At 36.6% G+C, this 24,144-nt stretch overlaps 1 protein-coding gene across 9 annotated transcripts in view; it reads right to left on the minus strand.

Moving 5' to 3' along the window:
- DMD (dystrophin) overlaps positions 1-24,144 on the minus strand; it is a 745,980-nt gene that overhangs the window by 666,346 nt on the left and 55,490 nt on the right. For all 9 annotated transcript variants that reach the window (XM_061349397.1, XM_061349396.1, XM_061349395.1 and 6 more), the window contains exons 13-20: positions 15,101-15,246; positions 13,945-14,157; positions 9,906-10,019; positions 8,181-8,336; positions 6,499-6,669; positions 4,924-5,106; positions 3,303-3,437; positions 2,390-2,539 (exon numbers count right to left, since the gene is read on the minus strand). In XM_061349397.1, the coding sequence (XP_061205381.1) occupies positions 2,390-2,539; positions 3,303-3,437; positions 4,924-5,106; positions 6,499-6,669; positions 8,181-8,336; positions 9,906-10,019; positions 13,945-14,157; positions 15,101-15,246 (1,268 nt within the window). The remainder of the gene's footprint in view (positions 1-2,389; positions 2,540-3,302; positions 3,438-4,923; positions 5,107-6,498; positions 6,670-8,180; positions 8,337-9,905; positions 10,020-13,944; positions 14,158-15,100; positions 15,247-24,144) is intronic.

Raw genomic sequence — 24,144 nt, forward strand, 5'->3', positions numbered from 1 at the left:
TTTGGGTCCAGGAAATTTTCACACCCTCCAAGCTGGAACTAATTCTTGTACAAATTCTAGTAATATTTCACAGTGTTGTTTTTTTTTAACTAAGTGGCTACAAATATTTGACCTTTCACCATAAAACGATATTCATCTTTGATTAACTGTATTTCAAAACTGGAAACTATACCAAGGAGGCCTGATTTATCTCTTCAGAGTATGACTGCAGACAGATAATGCTTCAGAACATATAAAAGCAGTCCTCTTAGCAGTTTTCAAAGTAATCACGTGGAGATGGGACATGAAGAATTCTTTCTCCTCTTGAGAGGAGAATAAAACAAAAAATGTGTCAAATGATGAATGTGTGCTCTTTGAAAGAAACAAAGGGTAATCTTGAGGGGAGTCTTAAAATAAATTAAGACAGTCCCCAGTAATAATAATTGAATTTTGTGTAAAACCCATCTGAAAAATAATGTTTTTTTACAGTTCTTTGCAAGCATAGCCTCAAGAATATCTGAAGACATTTCTGAAGTTTGCTTGGACAGGATGTAAATCACTTTCAGCATTACAGAGGATGATAGCCACCTGCAATATTACATTGAAGCTCTTCAGGCAACAGTGTGTTTTAGATCCAATATATAGGGTTGTAAATGAATCAGTCCTTGAAAAGTAAAGATAGGGTATATGTTGCTTATCGATCAGCCCCAGATGTTCAAAGGCAAACTAAACACACTCAGTCTTTGTTAACTAAAGAAGATAAGGTATACAAACATAAAGCCATTATCTGCCTTTAAAAATGAATCTCTGCCTCAGCAGCAATGCTGCATTGTCTTGCAGCATCATTCACATGGCAGTGGTTTGGACTGGTTGCTCTATTAGTAATGAATAAATATTTCACCTATTAGTTTCTGCCCACATGATCTTATTGTCTTGGTAATTACCTGCAAAATTTTCAAGTAAAAATAAATAAATTAACCTCATTAGGACGGCCTATTTGTCTGAAGTAGAAGTGACCTTGAACACAAGCTGAATATTGTTATGCACCTGCAGTGTATTTTTATGCAAGGAGAGTGTGTGTTGTTTGGATTTCAACAGGGCTATACAAACAGCACAGAAAATTCAGTGCCAGGAATCTACAAAAAACAAAGTGTGTGAGACTTCAGTGGAAAAATTAATAAAACATTTTGTTGTAGAAAATACAGAAGCAGTGTGACTGAGTCACTCGTGATTGAAGTAGTTTCTTTACAGCTCTTCTATTCATACAGAGATCTCACCTTTGACTACTAAATATCAGATCAAACTTTCAAAGAAGGGAGGGGGCTCCACCCTTCTCTCATGCTGTTTTCTCCTATATTTAAACTAAATTGGAAAGCAACGAATAAATTTAAAATGTATTTTGGTTATATAATTATCCAAATTGTCTCCAGAATTTCGCACATCTTCATGTTGTACTTCCCACATTTAACCCCTGCAGCTGGCATGAATATTGATTTAGTGTGTATTACTGTATTTATCTATTACTCAAAATATTTGAAAATCCTGTTTTTACACGCTAGAAGGCTTCTGTATATTAGCACTTTTAGTTATTGCTAAGCAGTGCTTACGCAGTGCCAAGGCCTACTCTTTTCCACTCTGCACCTCCCAGAGAGCTGGGAAGAGACATAGCCAGGACAGCTGAGAACTGACCAAAGAGATATTCTGTACCACACAGAGTCATGATCAATAATAAAAGGTGTGTGGAGTTAAGTTCTTCCAAAACTGCCATTGCTCAGGGACTGGCAGGATATTGATCTCCTGGTGGTGAGTGATTGAAAGTATCACTTGCTTTTTATCTTTTTCTGTTTAACTTATTAAATTGTCTTTATCTCAATCCATAGGTTTTCTCACTTTTGACTTTGCAGTTCTCTCCCCCATCTCCCCACCAGAAGAACTGAGAAAGCAGCTATGTAGTACTTTACTATATATTGGAGTTAGCCTACCACTCCTATGCAAAATGTCCACTTCATAGAATTACAAAATGGTTTGGGTTGGGAGGGACCTTAAAAATCATCTAGCTCCAGCCCTCCTGAACATGGGCAGAGACACCTTCCACTAGACCAGGTTGCTCAAAGCCCCATTCAACCTGGCCTTGAACACCTCCAGGGATGGGACAACCAAAGTATCTCTGGCCATCCTGTGCCAGTGCCTTGTCACCCTCACAGTAAAGAATTTTTTCCTAATATCTCTATTTTTTTCCAATTTTTCCTAATTTTTTCCTACTACCCTCTTTCATCTTGTGGTAGATTTAGATTAGATGTTGGGAAAAAAACACTTAAAAACAAGTCCTTCTGTACTGTTTAGGATAACTTTTTTAGTTTGCTAGGCTGTCAGCTGTTTAATGGGAGGACAGGTCAACTATTAAATATACCTCCTGCTGAATTTCTTCCCATCGAGTATTAAACTTCTCAAGTTTCTCATTGATCAATTCATCCAAGATTCCACCATCAGTTAAAGTCTGAGCCAATTCCCGAATCTGATTGCGGTTGTCTTCTGGATGTCTCATTAAACGTTCCAAAGACTGGAAAAAGATCAAAACCATAGCCTGTTTATTTTTCTGCAAATTAGGTTCTACAGAGGAATCAGAATTCACCTTAATAATTTAAGTAAGAAACTTCAAACTTCATACACAGTAAAAGTAGAGAGAAAAATGAAAATATGTTCCTTGTCTTGGCAGCCAATGTTCTGTACTACTTATTACTGAAAACAAATATTTGTCATAAAGTAATAAATTGGGTGTTTGATTTAAAAAATGTGGACTATGCCCAATAAATATAATGGGACTATTTGTGCACTAGCCAATAAAAAAATTTGTTTGAGCATCTGAATTGATCAAATTCAACAGCAAAAATGCATTTTCTATGTCAGGTTTTGTATTTGATCCACTGATAGTTTTAATTTGATTTCTACACATTTGAAATTAATAAAAATTAAGTTCCATGAATAAAAATTATGGAATAATAAACAGAGTTGCAGTGCTAGTTTGCTCTCTGAAGTCTTCAACATTTTTTGACTGGCCTAGGTGATGCCACGTTTTTTAATAACATATATTTTATTGTCACCAAAAATTGTCTATGACATCAGGCACAATCATTTAATTACTCTGTTCCATTTTTGTAGATTTGAATACAAAACCTTATTTGTTGAATCAACTGAGAACACAGGACTTTCCAAATACTCTGTATCTTGCTCACATGTAATGTTGATTCATAGTTTGTTTTGAATGCAATGCAATTTAGAATTTATCAGTACAGGTGGCTTGAGATTATTAACATGACACTTACATCTAGAGACTCAGAAATCTCTTCTGCACCTCCCTGGATATTTTCAGTTGCCTTGAGTTTCAGTTCAACCTCATTCAACCATTTATTTTCTGCATCCAAATACGACAGTAATTCACGCCAACATGCCCATACCTCCTAGTGAAGAAAAAAAAGTTTATCAAGATTGAAAATCTTCCAGCATTTCACTCATTGAACTGTTGAAAACATTGCATGTTTCATCCCCAAAACAATGCGGTTGATACCTGATGGCTATGGTGCCATATGGTTGATTTTCTTCTCAGTATTTATATGTTTCAAGTAAATATACATCCAAAACATGTTCATTAAACAGAAAAAAAACCAAATCACGGATCATAACATAAAAAAGTAAGCACTACTGCAAAATACAACTTGAATTTTCTGTCTCATATATTTTCCACTTTTCTGTAAAATTTTCTTGTAATATATAAATATGCAAGTTATCAGAATTTTTAAGCACTCAGAAGTATATGCCTTTATTACTAGATGTAGTGAGGTTGCTTATATATTCTGTATATTAATTACTAAAAGCACAGGCTCATAAAATGTCTAAAAACACAGCTCTCAAGAATTCTGACTGAAATCTCTATGGAAATTAATTCTGAACCACATTTAGTGCAGTTTATAGATGACTTAAGTACTAGAATACTTAACAATGTTGCAAAATAAAATTTATTATTGTCTAATAGCTTATTTTTACAGTGCCTGAACTGTACCACAGGAAGCTAAACCCAGCACCTTACACACAAGCAAAACATTTAAACTCTCCATAAGCCATCTTTTCATTGTTACATTTTTTGTTTGTAGAAGTTAAAATAATTTTACGGAGATGCATTAAGATGTTTGGAGATAGTTTCCCAGAGTTCAATTTATCTCATCTAACTTTGCTCCTATCAGATGTATCTGGTTTAGAAGGAGGTTATAGAGAGATATTAACAAACAACATCAGCAATGATTAGAAGAAATACAGATTACCATCTTAGACTACACAATTTTTACAGTGAAATTTAGAGGAGATAAATTTTATGCAGGTATATAACTATCCTGCATGAAGGATATTGCAAATTAGTTCACAATAAAAATCACACCTAATTCACTGTAACCACTGTGTAAAATGCAAATACTCCTATGGCAAGAATCTGTAACGGAGTTGGCCAAAATGGCAGCATCAACTCAAAACATAAGATATTCAGATTGCCAGCAGATCAAATGCTGTTCCCATGATGAGGTAACATCACCAGCTTCAGGCCATTCAACCAAAACCCTCAGCCATGGAAGAAAAAACCTATAGAAACTGGTGATGATGTCACAGGGCTGCTACAGAAGGCAGATGCTTGGCTTAATCTCAAAAGGGGTAAGAAACCCGAGCAGCCATTGTTGTCTCCCATCTAAAAGCTATATCTAAGGCTTTTCTTCGCTAGCATACATGATTCTCAAAAATAATGTCATATATAACTCATACAATGTGATATTTCATACATGGTTCATAAAGCAAGGACAGCATGGGCTACTCATGATCTCATATGATAATACATCTTTGCTCTCTACCTTACTTTTTTCAGTTAGAAAGGCTATAAATGTAACGATTGACAAGTTATCCAACCTCCAAAGTTTTGCACTTTCCATTCAGTCTGCTGCAGAGTCTCTGGTAGGTAGTAATTAGAATATCAAGCTCCTTTTTCAAAGCCTCATGAGCTGCAGGTGGAGCCTTTGCTATAAAGTTATTCACAGAATCAGTAATAAGCTTCACTTTCACTTCTTTCTGCATGGCTTCCTCCTTTGCTCTCTGGAAAAAAAAAATACATAAAAATTAGTCCTGTCTTAAGAAGGACACTTATTTCTAATAACTGTTAGAATTCCCTCAGACTTCTGCTGTAAGGAAAAAAACCCAAACAACCCCACAACAAAAAGAACAACAAAAAATCACCAAGAAACAAAAAAAAACCAAACCAAGAACCATTTAATTTTCAGACTTTCTGACATAATCTTGAATGCAATCCAAAAAAACCTTTGTTTTTTGTTTTTGGGGTTTTTTTTATGTTACAAATTCATGTACCCAGGTTTAAAGGTACCATCACAAGCGGTAAAACGGAAAAAAAAGGAAAATACTTCTGAATGATTTTCCTCTCTGTGACACTGTCATTAACCTGCATTTAAAGAGAAAAGGAAAAGAACAATTTTTCTCCAGTGTGCATTTCATACATTTATGAGAACATTGATGTTGATTTCATTCTTTCTCTTTACAGAGAGAAAAATCAGCTCTATTATTCACCCCAGCGAACATTAAGCTAACATGAAGAGAGGACAAAGTAAAAAGGAAACACCTTCCTAAACTGCACTTTCTGCATTAGACCCCAGACAGAAAAGTTTAACAAAGGACAGACATAGAAAATACAAAGATCTGAGAGACACAGAGAACCACTAATGGGTGGCAATTAACAAATCCCACATAACGGATGTGGAACAACCCACCTGCTACCTTTTCCCTGGTTTAGTCTATGTAACCACAATGACTGATGAATCCAATTCCCACCTTTCTTCCTCCAACTTTTGATACTCTCCCTCTTGTTATGCTGTCTCATTAATAAGATATAGCATTGTGATACTTAATATTGTTTCGTATGACTGCTTACAGTGGGAGAGTGTCTACAATTGGAATCATATCAGTACTGGAAAGAGTGATAGTATACACAGTGTCATCACTATGAACTGGTCTTCACAGGAATTTAAGATGAGAACTTCCTGGCCCAAAAAACATTAAACCAAAACCTTGTTCCCAGCAACCTTCTTTCTCTCTGGGTCTGAGGAAGTCCATGAACCAGAATAATTGGAATCACACTTTCATTGTGATGAAAAGTTTAATAGGTTGTTCTTCCTAGCTGTGGGGAGAAATGCATTGAAGGATGAACAAAGAATTCTGGTCCAGATTTTGCCTGTTATGTAACAGGCTGCAAGCCTTCAGGGAAAGGATCATCAGAAGCAGTTGCAGGGATGTATGACAGATGATCTGATTATCTGCATAGGTTGAGGTGTCACAGTTTGTACATATCTTTATTCCAGCTGGACGTACAGAATATTCACCAGAAGTCTATATGAGAATTGTGTCTAAAACTACACATTTTACCCATTTTATTATGGAGTGCAATGTATAAATTTCAGTTTTAGTTCATCTTTTTACCTTCAGTTCCTCAAGAGCATTCTGTAATTCATCAGGTGTTTTATAGTCAAAATCTCTTTCCAGATATTCTTCCTCAGCTTGTGTTATCCATTCATGCATCTCTGACAAATCTTTTCGGAGACTCACAGTTTTATCCAACCCACCTTTTAACGCTGCCTTCTTATCATAGGCCTTTAAAAAAGAAAAGATTATATGGTACTTAAAGCAAGGGTACTGTATAAACTTGACAATACTTGAGCCTGAAAAGAAGCAAATTAAATCCTATACTAACAATACTGCTGTAATTAGACAGATGTTAACACATAATTAGATGGGTATTAATAATAGGTAACGAAGAAAGTAGTACACACGTGTGTGTGTATATATATATATATATATATTAGCAATTTATTGATTTGCAGAATGAGTTTTTAATGGTCCTAGATCAAGAATCTGCACTACATGTTAAGTTCATTAGAAAAACAAAAATCTGAAAAAAAACATCACCCAAGGATTTCTAAAAGATGTAAAAAAAACAATCACAGGAGACCTTGAAAGTGCATCCAAGGATAAAACCAGAGCTATGAAGTCAGGTGAACTCCTAACCAGTCTGAATGCAGCTTGCTAGAGAATAGGCTGGATGGGGCTTTGGGCAACCTGGTCTAGTGTTAGGCATCCCTGCCCATGGCAGGGGACTGGAATTGGACAATCCTTAAGGTCTATTCCAAGACAAAGCATTTTAAGGTTCTATAGTTGTATGATTACTTGAAATTTCTCCGAGAAAAGCGCAAAGGTATATAACTTATAATCAAAATAAGCATTTAAAACCTCCACATTACTTTGTGAGAAAAGCCTACAGTACTGGATCAAATAAAGGATGTATAGGTTTCAAAGATCAACTTTTTTAGTATATATTTATCAGAAAAATATACAGAGGATATTTTTCACATGCAAAGAGAAAAATAATAATTTTAGAAAACATTAGACCACACAGAAAGGTAATAGTTTCACTGTTATGCAAATATACATTAAAAAGGTAGACGAATGAGTGAGTAGAAAAAGGTAAAATTTTGAACTGTCATAAAGAATAAGAATCCAAACACCACCAAAGAAACAACAGTAATTTTTAACTTCCTTAATCTGTAAAATTATTTATCAGGAATGACTTTAATTAAAACAAAAGAACTATCATTTCCTGTTATGCCACATTCTTATAAATTCATGTGATCACTGGAGACTAATTCACACACACACACATATGTGCACATATTCTTAATTCCAAGTTAGTGAATTCTGGACTCTTCACCTTTACCGTCTTATTTCATATAGAGTAACGACACAAGAGGACAATGATGCAGTGGAAAATGTAACACTAAATACAGAAACAGATTTCTTTTAGCAGATGCCACAATACCAGTTTCAGAAAGCTAGTTTTGCAGAAGCCATAAATTGCTGTTACTACCTAAGATATTAGTATATAACTCTGTTATAAAACCAGTAAGAGATTGTGTTATAATATAAATAAATGTACTTTACATGTATTGCTACATGCTAAATAAAGTTCAAAAAATATTTATTAATGTGAACCAAACATACCTAAATTCAGTTTCATATCTACAGAAATACATTGAAAACAAAATTCTGCTAATGAGAAACTTAATTAGCAATTTAAAATTAACTAGTCACAAAGGGAGACTTGATACCTGTTGGCAAATGTGTTCCCATTGAACATTGAGATCCTTTAGTTCTTTCTCTATTCTGGAAGCAAATTCTGGCTCCGCTTCACTCTTCATTTTCTTCCCAACCTCATTAACGCTGTTCAAACTGGGCTGGATTGTCTGGATATCATTTACTAAAGCCTAAAGGAATAGCAGAAGATCAGGCAAGCAGCATTCACACAAAATTTCAGATATGCTATCCCTATCAAAATGTGTCTACGTGAGATCCTGCCATTTCTTTGGCCCAGATCTCCTTTCAAATAAGTGTAATTAACAGACTTAACTATGAAAATAAATAAAAATGGAATGAGAGCTGTAATGTGATAAGCTATGCTATATAAGATAGAGTTCATTTGCAAAATATACAAGTTTCAAATGTTATATGCTATTTACACACACACACAAATGTTATATTACATATATTATAATTTTTACAATGCCTAGATCTTTTAATCACATTTGTGAAAGAGCATCCCATAATAATAGTAGAAAATTATTAGTGAAACCATTTTATTAACTTTATGCTTTATGCCAGCATTACCCTTGGGTTGGTAATTCATCTGATAACTTCCTTAAAATAATCTGAATGGTAGTATTCCTGGGTTATTTCTAGTTATTAGAATCTTATTTTTGGTTGATTATTATTTAAACCTTGAGGTAGTTCTATATTGCCACTTCAGTTTCTATTTCCTAAGGCCTCCTTCAGTGCTGCAGATGTTACCTGGGCTTCCTACTCAGTGGAAAAGGCTTGAAGTGTAAACACATAAAACATGATCAAGATTTTGCTAGCTTTATTATATATCTGACAGTAATGGCTAATATTTATGCAAACCCTTCATAAATTCAGGTCACAGATTCTAAAGGAGTTATGTGTAGCTTAAAATTCTGTAGAAGTAAGAATTGTCCTATATATTATTTTTTTTTATTTAGGTAAGTGATAAGAGAGGAAGCCTGAGAAGCTCATAGTTCTGCAAGATCGATATGTTTGTTTCATCATATTTACATGTTCTATTACATCATTTTCAGAACTTGTAAATTCCACTGAACATAGAGACAGGTACTATCATGGATTACAGGATTCACTGCATTTATACACTCTGCTGGGATAAACCAAAGAAGTTGCAAAGCCATGAAGGAATTATCAGTACTTCATAATTCTTCAAAATTCTGCTAGGGAAAAATCCTAGAACTTAACCCTTGGGATTCTGTGATTCTAAGTTTAGTGGAAGAAAAAAAAACCCCACAACATTTATAACTCGCAATACCTGCAAGTTCTTCCAGTATAGTTAGAAAAACTTGTAAATTATGTGTAAATAACAGATACAGAAAGTGATGTTCTGGCACAGATTATTGAGTTTACAACAAATAAACATGCAATGTTTGCAAACTCAACAAAGTAAATAAACAATTATCTTAAAAGGCTACAAACTTACTTGCTGCAAGTACACTAATGTTTTGCTCCACTACAGTCACTCAACGGAGTGACCATAATGATAGGGTCACTCAATGCTTCCTTTCTGTATTGAAGTTTCCCATTTTTTAGCAGAATTCTACTTCGAACCCAGGAAATGCAGGAGGTTTAAATACATTGCAGAAGACAATACTCTTACAACAGGAATTTATTTTCAGGAACAGTAATTAGTTGTGTAACATCTGAGGAGGCTAGACTCACAGAGAAGGATAACTGCCAAGCAGGCAGGTAATACTCACTGTACATTGTTCAAGTTGTTTTTCCAGTGCTTCTGAATCACCAAGGGCAGGCCATTCTTCTTTCAGAAAAACATCTACTTCAGCCATCCACTTCTTCAGTGTTTTAGTGTCATTCTGTTTATTAAAAAGACATTTTATTACATCACACAGAACCTGACTGGCAATGCTGTAATTCATCCTGGCACTATGACTAAAACTCACCGCAATGTAATTTCTAGATTATTGAACTGCCTGAAAAACACAAACAGAGCAAACAAGCAAAACCAATTTTACTTGGGATTGTCACTGACTCCTTAGTCTACACTCTGACCATTTCTGTCCAAGTTTAAGTGGGCAACTTTCTGGATCTCAAGATTATGCCTTCCAGATATTGTGTTTAGATGCTGCACGTATGTTCATTGGTTCCTTGTATGGCTTCAGACTACTCATGCATGGCAGATAATTCAGGCTCACCTATCAAATCCTTCACAGCTTTGATCTCAATTTTAGACTTCTTTCGGAAGTTGCATGTTCTACTGCCTATTTCTCTACCAGAACACAAAACAGAAATATTCCCTTACTACTCTGAAAAAAACCCCAAACCAAAACAACCCAATAATTGAAACAGATTCAATTTGGAAACTAAAATCATATGACTCAATAAGTCATTTCAGAGACCCTCAGCTGCTTTTTCTACCACTAGAATATTTGTAATCAATTATTTGCTTTCCAGTCCTTAACTAACCCTTGCAATTAACAAAGCAAGCTGAACAATGAATGTTTGAAAAGAGAGAACATTACTGGTTCCAGCAATACAGAATCATAGAATCATAGGATGTCCAGGGTTGGAAAGGATCTTAAGATCATCTAGTTCCAAACCCCTGCCACGGGGAGGGACGCCTCAACCTAAACCAAGTCACCCAAGGCTCTGTCCAACCAGGCCTTGAATACTTTATACAAATAACCTAATACCTTGAAAAATAAAATGAGATTTTAAAAGGGTTATTTAAAATTACCTTAAAATTTCACCTTAGATAAAGATTGACATTCACATGTTAAAATAAAAATTACAAGGGACAAAACTTTTAAAGGCAAATTGTAAAGGTTTTTTTCATCAGTTTCCATCAACAGCAAAGTACATAGTGATATTATATGCTGAATGCAAAGTTGAATTAAAGCACTTAAAAGTACATTTCATTAAAATACAAACTGTGCCCTAAGATGTATACAGAAATCCCTTAGCAACTATTAGATATAGACAACAAAAGGGAACATTTTCTTAGTGTGCTTCATGTAACAACAGGCTACCCTGGACATTGAACTGAGGTAATAAAAATAATCATACAGAAATTATCAGTATACTTCAGATTTTCAATTACCAAAACACTGTTGAAGTATCTATGGTACATTCCATTATCAGTCAGTAAAAATAGTTCAGAATCATACTTCATTATGAAACTGTAATACCTTTATAAGAATACATTAAGTATAATTCATTAATGCTGCAAAATATAGATCTGATGGGATTTACTTAAAAAGACATCTCCAACTACCAATGAAGACTGAATATATGACTTGCATTTTTAATCAGACTGCAAATGCATTTTATTTATTGACACTGATATCATTGGTACACCATCTTGACACATTCCATAAACTATAGCAGCTAAAACAATAATTTGGAAAATAAGTTATTCAAGGAGTTGAAAAGAAATAATTTTATATTAACTGTGTACTATGATGACTTCAACAGTAAATATAAAGTCTAGGATCTGTACGCAACAATAGCTCACAGCTTTAAAATACATGCTCTAGAGAGCATGGTCATGGTGTTCAGGACTTTCTCCTTTCAAGAGCAGTGGGTGAACCTCTAAACCTCTATTCTGAAATTTCGGGTGGGAAAAAAGACAAAAGATTGACTTTCTCAAGCAAATTGTACTGCTCTATTTTATGCAATTACAAATATTTCATGAAACTATTGATAAAGTCGACTTCCAGCTTTCCTGTTTATATAGGGTTTATGTGACAAGGTTTTGGTAGCAGGGGTGGCTTCTCAGAAGAGGACAGGTGCTACCCTGTGCTGGACACAGCCAGTTCCAGCTGCCTCCAAAGTACCCATCACAGGATATAGCTCGTTCCATGATCAGCCAGTGACAACTAAGTGATAATATAATTAAGAAAAGGCATAAATACCAGACAGGAAGAAGAGAAGTAAGAAACAGCCCTGCAGACACCAAGGTCAGTGAAAAATGAAGGAGAAAATGTTTCTGGAGCAGAGATGTGGTGAAGACCATGGTGAGGCAGGCTGTCCCCCTGCAGTCCATGGGAGTCCGTAGTGGAGCAGATATCCACCTGCAGCCCATGGAGGATCCCACACTAGAGCAGGTGGATGCACCCTAAAGGAAGCTGCAGCCAATGCAGGATCCCACAAAGAAACAGATATATCACAGAAGACTGCAGCCTGTGGAAGAACTCATGCTGGAACAGGGGAAAAGAGTGAGAAGGAAGAAGCAGCAGAGAGGAGCTGTTACGGTCTGACAGCAGTTCCTATTCCCTATCCCCCTGCACCCCTTGGTGAGAGAGTAAAAAAGAGTAAAGCAATGGATTGCAGACTAGGAAAAAGAGGGAGGGGGAGAGGTGTTCTTTTAATTTTTATCTTTATCTTTGTTTCTTACTATCCAAATCTATTTTAATTTTCCTCAAGTCGTGTCTTGTTTTGTGCATGATGGTACCTGGAAAATGATTTCCCTGTCTTTATCCAAGAGCTATTCTATCCTATTTTCTCCCCTTGTCCATCTAAGGAAAGGGCATGTGAGAACAGCTGGGGTACCTGGCTGCTGGCCATGATTATCCCATAATACCATTAAACATCATCTCATGGCCAGCTTCAAACATCAGAGAGGTAGCTCTGATGGAGCCAAAGTTACAATTTAGAAGAATGTGGCACTTCAGTAGCTAAATTATAAATGTTTCCTCCTTTTTAGGTCCATTCTACTTAACTGATGAAGAATAGCATGGTAGTAAGTACCTTTTTTCTTCTCTAAAAAGCTTTTTTCCTCTACAAAAGCAGAAGTGTAAGAATACCTTGTCAGAAAGTTTATTCCTAACCAGACAACTCTATTGAGTTAAGCTGAAAATACCAATTACAGTTCACATGCTACTGAATGATAATGTGTCATATTCTACTACCAGCAATCCAAAGTCAAGGACAGAAATATTTGATGTGAATAGAAGGAATGTAGAGAGACAACACTGAGAAGAAACACACTGTGAGAACACAGCTTTGAGTAAAGCTGCAGGACCAGAACCTTCAGAGTTTTCTTTGCAATATTCTCCATGAGTATGCAAGTATTCATTTGCATGGGGGCAAGGAGAGAAAAGCATATAAAAACATAAAAACACTTTCTGGTTTTGTGACTAGTTGATCTGACTTATTTGAAATCTGTCCTTGAAATTATATAGAAATAGACCAGGATTATGTTAAAAAATGACTGATTTTTAAATTGGATAACATCTAGGTCATAGATATCCCATGTAATGCTAATAGATGTGATTTACAAATAAGTCTAAATAGGAGATCTTCACAATGGCAGAAACAGTGGAAAAGTAAAATGCTGTCATTCTAAATATCATTCTAAATTCACACAACTGTGTAAGTCATGTACACTTCTGCTTTCTGGCAACTCTGTCGAGATACTACCATATTACTTAATTATGCAAATTAGTCCATTAGAGTCATTATGGTTAGAGCTACTTCAGCGGCATGAAAAAGTACTTCAGCTACATTTAAAAACTAAGTAGAGGAATATTAGTTGCAATTTCACTGAAATCAAGGTTAAGTTTTCCTATTGGAACAACATTGGCAGAAATAGGCATAAAATCAGAGTTCCAAGTATAATCTTAGATCCACCAAAATCAACCACACATTTTAATACATTTTATGTAATGTTCTGATATTTCACTTTGGTATTATTTTCTGCGGGTGTATATATGCATTCTGTGCTAGTCCTACAGCCACAAACTGACACACAGTAGCTGAAGCTGAAAAAGTTTGGTTAACCTGGAATCGCTGGAGTTTGGTCATAAGCTCCTCAAGTTTCTGGCAATGTTCTACCAGCTGTGCTGATAATTTCTTCCAACGGCCAAGGATCACCTCAATCTCTGATCGATATCTTTGGCTGACTTCTGCAGGGGCTTTCCTGGATATGTCTTCCACAGTTGTGCTGAGATAGTTCAGGCCCTTTTGCTGCTCTTGCAGAGAACTTTGTAGAGCCTATGAATAAGAAGCAAATAGTATCCCAATTCATGTGTCCAACAATTCTCTTTTTTTGTGAAACTGCTGAAGAAAGGACTGAAAACTAAAAATGTATGTCACCTTTGCTAAAATATCCAATGACGTATTCTACTGAGCAATTTAGAATTGCTTTTCTCACAGAAACTCAAAAGTAGATTTTTTAGTTGAACTGAGAATATTAACCAGAGGTGTTTATACTCGTTAATAGAGGTGATCCATGTACACTTCATTAATTTGAGACAGGAATTTACTATGCCCCTAATGATTACACGCTCAAAAGACTCAGACAGTACATGGAGAGAAAGAATAAACTTAGACCTGCTTCTATGACTTAAAAGTTTTTGATAACTTCTCAAAACTTTCACAATTATTTCCCAGTTTGCTGCATCTAACTTTTTCCTATATCCTACTTTTTATTTCTGAATGTGAATTAATAGTTGCGTCAAACCACATGCTGCTTATCCATCCAATAGCGGAACAACATCAAACATTAAAATGCAGAGGTTTGTACGCAACTGGCAAACTTGCTCCACATTTGTGTCTGCTTGTAAATCTGACAGGAAATCTAACAAAGCCTGTGCAGCATTTTACAAATCACAATTGTTTCCATGTCAGCACTGGAAAATGAAATGAGCTAAATCTATACTTAACTCCCAGAGCTATAATCAAAAAATATTTTATATATCATGGGCTTTTGCTTAACATGTTTAATACGTTAGAAAATTGGTTTCAATAATGAGGAACATTTTCAACCCTTTAAGGATCATGTGAGTATCCACTGGCTCCTGAATCCCTTGCCTGAAACCTGAATGGGTATAATTCACTCAAGACCCACAGGCTTCAGAAGATTCATGACAACTAAGGGTTCTGTTCCTCCAGACTTTTCATTTGAGATATTTGTTCCCACAGCCTGACCACTCACCTTGAGGTCCCTGAGTCTCTGCTCCATGATTTCATATTCAGCAACTGCAACCTGAGGCACAGACAGTTTAGTTTCTGACTGCTGGATCCACACAAGTATAGTGTTCATTGTCTCTTTGTAGTGCGCAGGAGGCAAACTGTCAGAAACTACATGCAATGGGGAAGGAAAAGGAAACAAAATAATTTTGTGCTTCATTATTCGGTTTTCTTATAGAAGATGGCTGACAAAAGAATAAACGAACAAGCTTTATTGAAGCCAATGGCTATTTTGCAACAGGTTGCAACAGGTCCAATATGTCAGTATCTGATTTTTCAAAAAATTGTGGAGGCAGGAAACTTTTGAAGAATGAATACACTCATTGTAAAGTTTATGATAGCTCTGTTGTTTTATCAGGTGTGTGTCATTTGACTCTATTGTCATAGGCCACGTGAGTAGTTATATGGCCAAGACAACTTGTTTAAATATGTGTGCTTAGAGATCAACAAACGATTGTACTTAATCCAGAACCTAATTTCAGAAATGCAGTAAGAAATAACATTACTTTTATGGCTCATGTTTGTGTGTTTAATGTTTCTGTTCAAGTAAAATGTTCTGTTTAAGACATCTGTTAGAAAATTAATCTTTCTTTTGCATTAAAGCCAAATTTTATTGAACTGTGCTTATTGTGCCAACATTACAGCTGCTGTAAACAGACAACATCTGGCAACACATGAGCAAGTCATTAGCAGAGATACTCCCTCTGCCCTCAACAACATTTGCTTCTCTGCTCACTGAAAAAAGCGCAGGCAAATAGCATGGTTAGTTGGAAATGAAACATTTCCAATTTGTACCACATAATAATGAAGAATATAGAAGCTCAAAAAAATGTTACACCTATTCATCTCCTGTATGTCGCTGGTATGTCAGAAAAAACAGCTCTTGGAAATCATATAGTTTTCCAAAAAAGCCATTTTAACAAACAATGCAAAGATTTTAAGTGCAAGCTTGCTTACCTTCTCAGAATTAAATATACTCCAGATTAACCTAATATTTTAGTGATCAACAGAATGCTACTTAAAAAAAAAAAAAATCAGCTAGGCATCAAATGACATACTACAATCAGCATCATTTAAAGCTCTCTGTTGTGGAGTATGCACATTGTCTATAAAAACCTTGGCTGATCTGACATATCACACACATCTGGGGATTTACAGAAGATAGGACTTGGTAGCAGAAAAGACAGAAATTTCTTTCCTTGTGATGTATTTTCTTTACCCAGAAAGCAATAGTAATACATTCTTGGAAACACAAAAACCAAATATTTTCTATCTCATGGAATGGCATTCTAAATCCTTTTATTTTTTTTGTGAGATTTATACTGACTTTGATATATTTAATCCAAACAATTCCTACTTCAGAGTAGAATATGCATTTAAACACATCACTTCAAATGAACGAGATACGATTTCAACAGCTCAGACATGTTAAAGGAGTATACAGTTCTTAAGATCAGCTTTATTTAGAATATGGAGCTATGTGATGTAATGTTTGACTTCTATAAATAGTTTTCTGTAAATGAAAACCAAGTATTAGGACTACCATATGACTCAAGGACCTATATAAAATACTAGCTGGTCTTTATAGCAAAGAGTACCTCAAAAGCTAAAAATACAGGTTTCGCTGTTATAGTAAACTCCACCAAACCACACGAAACTCTCATCCTTAAAGTTTGGCAATAATAAGAATTTTACTTTTAAAACCACACAAGCAGTGCAAATGTTTTAGAATCATAGAATAGTTAGGGTTGGAAAGAACCTTAAGCTCATCTAACTCCAACCCCCTGCCATGGGCAGGGACACCTCACATTAAACTGTGCCACCCAGGGCTTTATCCAACCTGGCCTTGAACACCATCAGGGATGGCGCATTCACAACCTCCCTGGGCAACACATTCCAGTGCCTCACCACCCTTACAGTAAAGAAATTCCTCCTTATATCCAATCTAAACTTCCCCTGTTTAAGTTTGAATCCATTACCCCTTGTCCTACAACTACAGTCCCTAACGAAGAGTCCCTCCCCAGCATCCCTATAGGCCCCCTTCAGATATTGGAAGGCTGCTATGAGGTCTCCACGCAACCTTCTCTTCTCCAGGCTGAGCAGCCCCAGTTTTCTCAGCCGATCTTCATATGGGAGGTGCTCCAGTCCCCTGATCATCCTCATGGCCCTCCTCTGGACTTGTTCCAACAGATCCATGTCCTTTTGATGTTGAGGACACCAGAACTGTTCACAATGCTTCAAGAGAGGTCTCAGGAGAGCAGAGTAGAGGGGCAAGATCACTTCCTTCGACCTGCTGGTCATGCTCCTTTTGATGCAGCCCAGGATACAGTTGGCTTTCTGGGCTGCGAGCACACACTGAAGCCGGCTCATGTTTAGTTTCTCATCGGCCAACACCCCCAAGTCCTTCTCTGCAGGGCTGCTCTGAATCTCTTCTCTGCCCAGCCTGTAGCTGTGCCTAGGATTGCTCTGACGCAGGTGTAGAACCTTGCACTTGGCATGGTTAAACTTCATAAGGTTGGGTTCAGCCCACCTCACAAGCATGTCAAGGTCTTTCTGGATGGCATTCCTTACCTCCAGCATATCAACTGAACCACACAGCTTGGTGTCATCAGCAAACTTGCTGAGGGCGCACTCAATCCCACTGTCCATGTCACTGACAAAGATGTTGAACAAGACCTGTCCCAACACCGTCCCCTGAGGGACACCACTCATTACTGGTTTTCATCTGGACATCGAGCCATTGACCCCAACACTTTGCATGTGGCCATCCAGCCAGTTCTTATCCACTGTGTGGTCCAACCACCAAATTGATGCCTCTCCAATTTAGCGACAAGGATGTCTTGTGGGACAGTGTCAAACACTTTGCACAAGTCAACGTAGGTGACATCAACTGCTCTACCCCTGTCCATCAGTTCTGTAGCCCCATCATAGAAGGCCAGTGTCCTGGGTTTAGCAGCAGCAGTCATTTTTTCTCCTTCTTGGTAGCTGGTGCAGTGCTGTGTTTTGACTTTCGGGCTGGGAACAAAGCTGATAAAAATGATGTTTTGGTTTGGCCAAGGAATTTGTGAGCCTCATGCTCTGCCAGGGAGGAGGGGAAGCTGGGAGGAAACAGAGACAGGACACCTGACCCAAACTGACCAAAGAGGTATTCCATACCACAGCACGTCATGCCAAGGGTGTAACTGGGAGAGTGAGCTGGAAGGGTAGAGGTTGACTGCAGGGTTGGAAGAGGTATTGGTCCGTGCTTGGTCGGGCTGGGGGGGGGGTTATCGGTCGCCTGGTGATCGGGTGTTATATTCTTTTCCCTTGTTATTTCCTTTATCATTACTATTATTGGTGGTAGCAGTAGTGATTTGTGTTATACCTTAGTTACTAAACTGTTCTTATCTCAACCCGTGGGAGTTGCATTCTTTCTGATTCTCCTCTCTGTCCCTCCAGGAGTAGGGGGAGGGCAAGAAGGGGGGGGGAGTGGGTGAACAAGCTGTTTGGATGGGTGAAACCACAACAGCCAGCAAATCGGTCAGGCAGAATTTCCCCTTAGTGAAGTCATGCTGGCTGTCACCAAGCACCTTGTTGATTTTCATGTGCCTTAGCATGCCTTCCAGGAGAACCTGCTCCAAGATTTTGCCAGGCACAGAGGTGAGACTGACTGGTCTGTAATTCCCTGGGTCATCCATTTTCCCCTTCTTGAAAATGGGGGTTATATTTCCCTTTTCCCAGTTGTCATGAACTTCATCTGACTGCCATGATTTTTCAAATATGATGGACAGTGGCTTAGCAACTTCATTTGCCAGCTCCTTCATGACCCATGGATGGATTTCATCAGGTCCCATGGATTTGTGCACATTCAGGTTCTTAAGATGATCTCGAACCAGTTCCTCTCCTACAGTGGGCCTAGGGTCTTCGTTCTCACAGTCCCTGCATCTGCCTTCCAGGACTTGGGTGGTGTGGTCAGAGCCTTTGCCGGTGAATACTGAGACAAAGTAGTCATTAAGAACCTCAGCCGTCTCCAAATCCAGAGTGGCCAGTTCTCCTGATAGCTTCCAGAGGGGGCCCACGCTGTCCCTAATCTGCCTTTTATTTGCAATGTACCTATAGAATCCCTTCCTGTTTTCTTTCACATTCCTAGCCAAGTTTAATTCTAACTGGGCCTTAGCTTTCCTAACCTGGCCCCTAGCTTCCCAGACAACATCCCTGTATTCTTCCCAGGCCACCTGTCCTTGCTTCCACCTTTTATAAGCCTTTTTTTCCCTCTAAGTTTCCTCATCAGCTCCTTGTCCATCTATGGAGGTCTCCTGGCCCTCCTGCTGCAATTCCTTCTAGTTGGGATGCAACACTCCTGAGCTTGTAGCAGGTACTCCTTGAATAGCAATGAGTAGTTTTGGGCTCCCCTGCCCTCTAGGGCTATATCTCATGGAACCTTACTAAGCTGGTTCCTGAAGAGGCCAAAGTCTGCTCTCTTGAAGTCCAGAGCAGTGAGCTTGCTGCATGCTCTTCTCGCTGTGCTGAGGATCAAGAACTCTACCATCTCATGATTACTACAACCAAGGTTGCCATGAAGCGTCACTTTTTCAACTAGCCCTTTCCTGTAGTTGAGCACGAGGTCAAGCATGGCACCTCTCCTTGTCAGCTCCACTATTACTTGCAGAAGGAAGTTGTCTTCCATACAATTGAGGAACCTCCTGGATTGCTTGTTCTGGGCCGTACCATCCCTCCAACAGACACCAGGGTGGTTGAAGTCCTCCATGAGGACAGGGGTCTGCAAGCATGAGGCTGTTTCTAGCTATAAAATTGTTTCATTCAATTTTAATGAGTTATGGTCTCTGCCAGTAGAAGGACTTCAAGTAAGATCACAGATGTTCATTTAATCAAGCTAGCATCTTTCCAATTTGGTTATTAAGTATGCCATTTAAAAAGCACTTTTGAGTGAAATAATAGCTTTCCTATTTCAATGTTCCAGATCAAGTAGTGAAATACTACTTTTCAATGTCCTTTTCCTAGCTGGAGTTTTAGGGGCTTGTTAGGTTTGGCTTTTTTTCTTGAGTGGGGGGTGAGTGCTGGTTTGTTTCTGAATTTGGTTTTTTTTTTTCTTGGTTTTGGTTATTTTTTGAGATTGACAAAATGGCATAATTTTCATGCTTGTGGATTAATGTCCTCATGCTGACCATAGTGCATTAATATGGATTCTGCTATATTATATGAAAATTTGAATTGGTAGTCAGAAAGATAGAACACATCTGCAACCCCAGCTACAGATAAACTAGGCTAAAGACAGACCTATAACAAAATATCACAGAGGGAAAATACAAATACGTTACTGTGAAATATCAGAATACAGTTCCCATCCATAATAGGAAAATGTTGCATTAATCTGCTCCATTTGTAGGCAATGCATTTTGGTGTGACTAACACTGTAACCCTTGAGATCTGACAGGCAAACACATTTACAGTTGTTTATTTATTTTAGAGAAAGTGCTTAAACTGGAAATAAAATGTGCAGATCGATATTTGATTAGGATTTATTTTTAATAAGTAGAAATAGTTAAACATGTGAAAATAGTTTTCCAAACAGGTAAAATACTTTGTTTTTAATCTTTCCTCTCAGTTTCCTTTTTGTGACCAGATTTTCCTGTCAAAACTCTTTTCCCAAATCAGAAATGAAATGAGAACACAATTATCTCAACAACTATTAAATCACAGTGGATATACTGCAATGTCTGTCTCCTACAGTGAGGAAATATCCCACTGCTCATCACATCATTTTGAAATAAGAAGAAAGGCAATAAATATAATCTATGGGATCATTTTAGTAAAGACTTATTCCCTGAAATGAATGAACTAGATTGTACTGCATGTATTTCCCATAAATATCTCCTCAGCAGTAACCGCAGTTTAGAACCATGCTGATTTTCCCACAACTTTGTTTTGCTTATTTTATAATACAACTACTTGAAGCTATTCATCAAAGTCTTTATATTGACGACTTCATAAAAGTTGTGATTCCCTTCTCCCACATCTCTCACCAGAAACTCTCAAAGTGGAATCATAAGGCATCTTGTATAATATACAAACAATATTCTGCAAGTGCTTTACACTTCCAATTCTCTCATCTACCAAGTTCTTAAAAGAAACAAAAGGGAAGTCTTCCTCCAGTTCTACAAGATACAAGTAAATATCTTTTAAAGATACAAAACTATTTATGAGATTTTATTTCCCACCCTTATAAATTTTCCTTTTTTACTATAGAGGAAAAGAGCAGAAGACATTATCTCTTACGTATTAATTTCACAGGTTGCTTTGTCCTTTTGTTCTTTATTTAAATAAAAATTAATTGCCAGAGGAAATGGATGTAAAACAAAAATAAATTTGCTTGCATGTTACTTATTAAAATATTTTCTTACACACAACTGTGGATTATCTTCAACTCAAAAAGGACATTCAAAGAAAATTAGGCAAACTTTATTCATCAAAACCAAACAGTAATGAAATTTACAGGACAAGACACTTGTATAATATTTTTCTTCCTCAAGTATGCAAAGATTGAAGAAAAATTCTTATACATATTGTAACGATTTGACTGACACTTATAACCTATCTCTCTACGATTCTTAAAGCATGAAAATAATTTAACAATTCAAAGTTTAAGCAAAAGCAGACAAATGAGTGATTAAGACTCAAAATGGTCTTCTTACTGTTATGGTTACTGTGGTTTGTTGCCTTATAAAATTATACCGAGACTGACTTGCATGTATGTGATGTAAGCCACTTTAAGATACCGTAGTAGCAGATTAGGTAGAGAAGCAAATGTATATGCAGAAGAATATATGTACAAAAATATACATCGAATATATATATATAAATATATATATAGTAGAATATATAGAGAGTGTATATATATATATAAGCAGGTGTACATGAAAAATTACTGTAAGCATGGGATGGGTAAATAAAAACTCTCAAGAATCTTGACATGATATAGAAGGCAAAAACTCTCTAAAGTCTTTCTTGAAAAAATAGGACAAACATTGTTTCTCCTGAATATTTGATCATTTATAACAATAACAGTGGTAACTTCACCATTGGGAATTACTGATCCTGCAAACATAGAATCAGAATTTGAAAAGAAAGCACAATGCATGAATTTACAAAGCAGAAAAAAAGGAAATAAAAATGACTTTTCCTTTGCCACTTTCATCTTGATATCCTTAATTTCAGCTGCCACAAAAGTTTCATTTTTGCCTTTTTTTTTTGCCTTTTTTTTTTTTAGTTACTTTCGACAAATCTAATGACACTCCCTAAAACCCCTCTGCAGAACAGTCTTATCAAATTGAGAACATGTATCTCACTGAAGACCATAGCTGGACAAGAGTTCATCACAGGAACTATAAAAAGCAGAAGCACCTTAATGGAGTTTAGTCCAGTCACAGAGCAAGAGGAATGCTGGAATGAATTAGTTGCCACATAGGAGGTAGTTTAAACCAGGGAGTATTTACTTACCTGCCACTAACAGCTCTCCCAGTGCTGAGAGGGAACAGAAAGTGGAGCAGGCTGTTCCTTAAAAACCATCTCTGACACTGACGCAGTTAATTTCAAGTAAATAAAAAGTTCAATCCCTCATTTTTCACTAGTGTAATTATAAAACTAAGAATTTCTTTGGGAAGTCACATTATTCATACTCAAACTATTGCCATGATTGTCGACTTCACTCCCTTGCGTACGTTACTGTCTGACCTCTATTTTTTCTATATACCAGTATTCTAGAAATTACTCCAAATGTGTCTGGGAAGAAGGAAGAGCTGTAGTAATGGATACAGCATCTTCAGAAGGATCAATTACCTTTGGATATACAGACATTCCACAAGTAAAAATGAGGTTTTATTCCCTCATATTTTATGAAGTGTATTTCTTTCATAAAAAACATTGCAGGAGTGGAAAACCAACCTGATAGAGTTTAGAATTAGCTTTAAATTAGGTTTTATAACTGTAAATGCTAATCAGATCATGAAGAAAAACATATGAGAAAACCTGAGTCCATCTTTAATAATATTTTATTAACAAATCTATGTGCAATGTAGGGAAACTACTAAGTACCCTTGAACAAAAAAAGTCTCAAAACAATACAACCACCTTAAAAAAAAAACCAAAAAACATCAAAACCCAACCAAACAAAACAGATTTGAGGGAGATAGTCTCCTAGGCCTAGAGAAAACTTTTTTAGGGAAAAAATTCCCTTTGAGAACACCCTTATCCATCAGAATACATAATGCAGTAATGCAATATATATATATATTTACATATATATAAAAATAAAGTCAAATAAACAAACAAGAAAAAATAACAAACCTCCCAAAGCCCTAATGATAAATCAAAAATCCTTTTACCACAAAAAAACCCACTTAGTGATGAATAAAAAATAATAATAAAAAAAATATTTCTGGCACATGTAGAGGAACAAAAAAGGAACAAATACTACCACTGATCTGCAAAACACCATTTAGTCTTTAGGACTGCAATAATTAATTGCAAATAATTTATACAAATAAAAGATGGAAATATCTAAAATGCTCTAGCAAAATTTTAACATTTTCTATTGAACTAAGGCTAAAATAAAGACATGGGTTATGGCCTTTTCTCTATCTGTTCAACAAGAAAAATAGTCACTGAAGAAAGGAGAAGCAGCTCAGAATCAGAGCCAAACTTTCTATACTTCAGGTTCAGATTTTTTGATTTGTAAGATTTTCCTGAATTGAGATCAGACCTAGCACAGTATCCCAAGCATGAACATTCATATCTACAGGAGAGTTATGAAAGGAAGTTGCATTTTGGATAAAATTGCATAAAATTTCTGCAGATAAATTATGACTTCTGCAATAATCTCACCTAAAACCTCACTATGGGTATGTAGTCCATGGGATAGAACAGTCTTGACAGTTGAACTGTTTGATATGAAGCATCTGTGATACAGGGCAGCCACATAAAATAGTAACAACTGACCAGCGCTGCATGAAA

This window comes from Neopsephotus bourkii, unplaced genomic scaffold (genome assembly GCF_033783945.1).
Source record: "Neopsephotus bourkii isolate Nb327-2 ecotype Australia unplaced genomic scaffold, CSIRO-AGI_Nbou_v1 NB_414, whole genome shotgun sequence".
NCBI lineage: Eukaryota > Metazoa > Chordata > Aves > Psittaciformes > Psittacidae > Neopsephotus > Neopsephotus bourkii.